The sequence below is a fragment of the Drosophila navojoa genome, chromosome 2 (assembly GCF_054131105.1).
Source record: "Drosophila navojoa isolate 15081-1374.11 chromosome 2, UAZ_NAV_1.0, whole genome shotgun sequence".
NCBI lineage: Eukaryota > Metazoa > Arthropoda > Insecta > Diptera > Drosophilidae > Drosophila > Drosophila navojoa.
In genome coordinates, this window is record NC_142890.1 from 2,578,364 (window position 1) to 2,583,749 (window position 5,386).

The 5,386-nt window shown below is 44.3% G+C and overlaps 1 protein-coding gene across 1 annotated transcript; it reads right to left on the reverse strand.

Annotated features, from left to right (window-relative positions):
* Positions 1-221: 221 nt before the first annotated feature.
* LOC108652069 (uncharacterized) lies at positions 222-1,157 on the reverse strand. The gene is made up of 3 exons (XM_018102110.3): positions 965-1,157; positions 733-890; positions 222-626 (listed from the first exon to the last, which is right to left on the reverse strand). The coding sequence occupies exons 1-3, from the start codon at positions 1,029-1,031 to the stop codon at positions 564-566; spliced, it is 288 nt and encodes a 95-aa protein (XP_017957599.1). The 5' UTR covers positions 1,032-1,157; the 3' UTR covers positions 222-563.
* Positions 1,158-5,386: the final 4,229 nt, after the last annotated feature.

Consider the following 5,386-nt stretch of genomic DNA (forward strand, 5'->3'; position numbering starts at 1 on the left):
GACGACTGCAAGATGAGGGTTAAGCCGACGGGGCCAAAGCGTAGCGAAAGGCAAATTCTCACTTAAAAGCCATACAACATTTGTTAAATTAAAACAAATATATATTTTTGCTTAACTAAACGAAAGTGTAATACAAACTTTTGTACAGAATTTTTGATATTGTTCTGTATTAAAAGCATTTCGGTGTTTAGGCAACATAAATTGAGTCGCACTGTCAAGGATTGTGAAAAGTTTAAAGTTTTTAATTTATTGCATTTATTAACATTTTGAGAGCACAGACAGCGATTCATATTCAAATTCCAGTTGCCCTGACAGCGCCTGTCTGACGAGACGAGACGAGACGAGACAGTGAAGAGTATAGCTAAATAATTACCGACATTATGGCAGCCACATAAACTTTTTGGTCGAGGCTTTTTGCCCAGGCAACTATACAAATGAATTCAGCCAGATCAAAGCAGACAGACAGAGAGAGAGAGAGAGGGAGAGAGAGAGGGGGGAGAGACTGATATGGTATACATATTAATGCCATTTAGTTTTGTGCAGATGTTTTGAGGCTTTGAAGTTCATTTCAGCTTTGAGTTGACATTCGCAGGAATCACGTCTTTCAGCTCGCAGCACAAGTGATACTTTGTTGTCGTGGTCGATAAGTAGGCATATAAAAGACAAAAACAAAAGCAATTTTATTAGTACAATAATGACAGTCCCTGACGGCCAGTCCCTAGTGCCACTTACGCCATCAACTTTGGGCCGGCAGCGGGCGCGTTGCAGGAAGCGCATTATGTGCGCCGGCATATGTTCCTTGTACATCGCATATTGCTGCAGTACGAAGCGGCAAGAGCTGAAGTGCACACATTTGCCCGAGGTTTTGTCGGGTGTCTGGCAGCTGCGGTCTATAGAATATGATATGAAATGTGTATGTGTGTGTGTGTGATGGCCATTATCAAATGGCTGCTGGCTGACTTACGTGTGCGGCACAAAGTGGGCAGCAAAATGAGAAGCCACAGGAAAATCAATCGGAATGTGCGCCGCATTTGGAATTCAAAATGCAAAGAAGTAGAAGCCCGTTGCCGCCGCCCCTCGTTAATGATGTATTAAAGTCGCGTTAAAGTCTTATACGCTTTAAGACACGGACACAGACTGATGCGGAAACTGGAAGCTGGGCAACAGATTGTTGCTCAAGTAAACAGCTTGGGCAACTTTTGATAAGCGCTCGCCCAGCCCACTCTCTCTCTCTCTCGCTCTCTCTCCCTCGCCCTCTCTCGAGCGCAAGCTCTTATCAGCGGCGTGCAAAACAAGAGGCCAAAAAAATATGTACATAATATGTAAACAAACGCACACAAACACACAGATATACATATGTGTATGTGTATGTGTAAGCTATAGCTGAGGCAGCCATAAACACATGTTTTAGGCAGCGCATACCAGTATGAACGAGCTATGCGGAACCCTGCTTGGGCTAATGCTGTCGCCACCCGCCTCCTGCCCGCCTGCCTCCTGCCACCCGCCTCCTGCCTGCGTGGCCTAGCCTAGTCTATGGCAAATGGATATTTATTATACATCTATGTAGATTTATTGCAAAGTTCAAAATGAAATTCAAAGCGTGTGGAAAGCAGCAGCTGGCCCAGGAGTTGACTTGATGCCTGGCCCTCGCTGTTCGCTGATAATACCAGGCCAGCTCTGGCCTATATCAGCATTACAAATGCTAAGCCAGCACACACTAACCATGCTCCTATCTATTGGCTCTAATTGTAGCACATAATATTTAATTACGAAGAGCATAAAAACATTATAAGTTCATATCTAGATTATATTCATGTGGTATATGCTTTGAATTTCATTTTAATGAGCGTAACCACATAAATGGAGCATTTTTTGTGGTTGGGCACGAAATTGAATGAAAGGGGTATACATGTGAGAGCATATACTCCTCTTGACATATGGCATATATTCTATTAAATACTCTCCTTCTTCTATAATGTTATATCTGATATATGTGCTGGATGTGCTATAGATGATAGATAGATCAATAAAATGAACAGTTCTTTGAGCCATGTAAAGAAAAAGATTTTACCTTCCACTCATGTCATGAACGAGTATTGTGCCGCCATCTATCCCCCACAACACAGTGTGTTGGCTTGCTTGTATTGTTGCGTTGCAGTCGGAAGCTTATTCCATTGCAATTTTTTGCTAATGAGCAAAATAACAAAATCAGGATTATATTCAATTCCCCCCGGCGCACGTACTTACATAAATGCTTTGCAAATATATGTGTATATATATAGAAATGCGTATGTGTGTAAGGTAGTTTCGCTGGTAAAATTTTAATAAAAATGTAAATTTTTTTGCGAGTAGCTTAAGGGGTTTCTGGCACATGCAAAACCAATAAAAAGATATTACTCGTTATGAACTTGGCGGCCGTTTGGCGTATGCCAAAAGCTGTGCGAGGTGTGCCCGAAGTTTGGCAGTATCATTTCATTGCATTTCATTTCATGCCATTTATGATTGGTAAGTTGAGGCCGAAAGTTTCGACGCTCACAATATCGTGCCTAGCAATGGTGCGTCTGGGATGCTTTGAGTGTGACCAGAAAAAGTTGGCCATGTAGCCGAGCGGCCATAAAAGTTGGCCAACATATTCCATGGCCATGGTTTATCTAAATATGCAGGCGCGAGCCTCCATGCATATGAATATTGTTATGAGTGCTCAAGAATAAGTTTTGATGGAAAACCTTATACGATTGCCGTTTTTTTGATTGCTTATTGCCAAATAAATTTAAACTGTTTTTAACACCCAGCGCGGACAGATCGTAACTTTCCATAGCTGCATGAATATTGACGAAACGATGACGGATTTAATGGACATCGACCCATTATCAACTACATTGCAAAATGCAGACGGACAGTGGGGCGATGAAAGACGCATTGTTTGCTCATAAAAGCCGCACATCATTAAATTCCCGAAACCGCTGTGAGTGGTTAGGGCTAAGGCTTGGCACTGCGCTGCTAACTCACTGCTCAGCTCATCCTCATCAAGGCCCCTCGCTAGCCTGCACCATATGTAAACGTTTAAGTATGGCATTTAGATATGTGTGTACAAAACATGCCGGAACCGAAGCATAAAAACCGAAATGCGCATAATAAAAAGTCATCATCATAGACATTGGGACCCAATATACCCATGTGCCCCCCTCCAGGCATTGCCATGGCTTCAACCCTTTTACAGATGTGCGATAAAACAACGCCCGGGCAACGGGCAACGGGCAACGGGCCACAAAGGGCAACGAAAATATGAGAAACAAAGCATAAAATAAAACACTTCGAACTTCGAGTTGACAATTTGAAGACGTCAATAAAGTTTCTAAAGCAGCTCGATGTCAACTCTATCGTTGTTGTTGCTGTTCTTGTTGTTGTTGTTGCATGCGTTTTCGCTTTCATCGTTTTTCCCAATAAAAATTCCTTGGAAATCATTTAGAAAACGCATGCATGCACATCATGTGCACACCCACACACAAAGAGAGGGGGCGAGTAAGAAAGAGAGAGAGAGATGGTCCCTCCCTAGCAGCATAGATAAAACGCGTGTCAGACACGACACTGCCATGGATCATGTGTCAAATAGCGAATCGCACTTGCACCACAAACACCAGCAGCAATAGCAGCAGCAACAACAGCAACAGCAGCAGCAGCAGCAATAGTATCACTGTCTGTAGTAACTGCAATAGCAACTAGTAACCAGTTGGCAGTTACCTGGAACAGCATCCGCTCTTGACTGCTGCAGCAGCACTCCAAGACCGTGCCGTGTAGTTAGCTGGTGACAAAGCATAAGAAGTGCGGCAATAGACGCTCGACGCTTGACGCCCGCTCGTTTACTCGTTCGTTCGCTCGCTCGCTCGCTCGCTCGAGTGCGCCGCTGGAGGCATGCTGCAAGCAACCAGCAGCGAGCAGCAAACGGCACACGCAAATGCACTTTTTGATTGCCTTTGGCTGCTCTTATCTCGTCTCTGGTTGTTTTTCTTATGAATACCAAAGTGTAACAGCGTCTGAGTCGCACAATCAGACTTGGAGTGTTGTTGCATTGTCGTTTTATTTGATGTTCGGGTAAAAGCTTTTATCAAAAATCGTATTGCATGCAAATTAGATTCTTCTCGGTGCTGCCTCTTCCTAAACCTCTCTCGCTCTCCCTCTCTCCCTCTATCTCTCTTTCTCTCTCTCTGCATCTTGCAATGATGCCCTTCTTACGCTTTGAGCTGCAATCTAGAAAAAAACTATACACGTTGCCTTTTATATGATGATGCCATTGTCGTTGATGCTGCAGCTGTCTCTGACACAGCGGCTGCTGCAGCTGCCTCTACTACTTCTACCACTGCTGCTGCTGCTGCGGGCCTGCTGATAAAGACACCAACGACAAAGCTGCCAAACACTGATGATTCAGACATTGCATCCAAAGCTCATGCTGCTGCTCACGACCAAATTGTTGTTGCTGCTGCCGCTGCTGCTGCGCTTTGGTCTTTTGTCGCAGGTCTCAATTGACTTGATAAACTTCTTCCTACAATTTTTTCAATTCTATCGTACGCTTTTGCTTGTTAACGTCAACTGACTACTCACACACACACACACACGCACGCACACATAGAGTAAAGGGAAATGCAGGCGTAAAATGAGTTCGCTTTTTCTTTGGACTCTATCGAGCACGTCTTATCTGTAGTCGCATACGTATATGGCCCATGACAGCGAAGACTGAGGCTGAGGCTGAGGCTGCGACTAGCTCTGAGGCAGCGTAACGCCGGCTTAAACACACTCGAATGCATTTCCATTTCATGGCTATGGCTTCATTGCCGCCAAACGTCGTTGTCGCTGTCGTCTGCCGCTTTGTCTGGTGGCTATGCGCCAACTTCCCATATAAATGAGAGAAGAGGAAAAAAAAAACACCTATATATAAGATGTGGTACCAAACACCGACGCTGCAGTCGCCGTCGCTGTCGCCGTCAGCGTCTCTGCTGTTGGTGTTATAGCGTTCATCGAAGCTTAAGGTGTATAAATCACACACAATGCGGTCTTTTGTAGTTTCAGGCGACATACACAAACACACACACACACACACACACACACTTACACACATACGCAGAGCATGTCCGGATGCTGCAGTGAAAAAGTGCGCAGCGCTTAGCTTTTTTGGGTCTAAATTATTGCCCAGTCGTTCCGCATTAAAGCCGCAGCCGGCAGAAGGCAGCCGGTGTTTGGGGCCAGCTGTTCACAGTTTCCGCTTAGAGCATTTAAATAATAATAGAATTATAATTTATTTTTAACAATTTGTCGCACTGTTTGTAATCATTTGTTAACTGTCAGAGATTATAAGCACTGCACTCACTGGGAGCGAAGGCGTTTAAGCCGC

Coding starts and splice junctions, on each gene's coding strand:
- LOC108652069 (XM_018102110.3), bottom strand. CDS start 1,031: ATGCGGCGCACATTCCGATTGATTTTCCTGTGGCTTCTCATTTTGCTG. Junction 891..964: donor GCCCACTTTGTGCCGCACAC/GTAAGTCAGCCA, acceptor CATATTCTATAG/ACCGCAGCTGCCAGACACCC. Junction 627..732: donor GCCGGCCCAAAGTTGATGGC/GTAAGTGGCACT, acceptor ACGACAACAAAG/TATCACTTGTGCTGCGAGCT.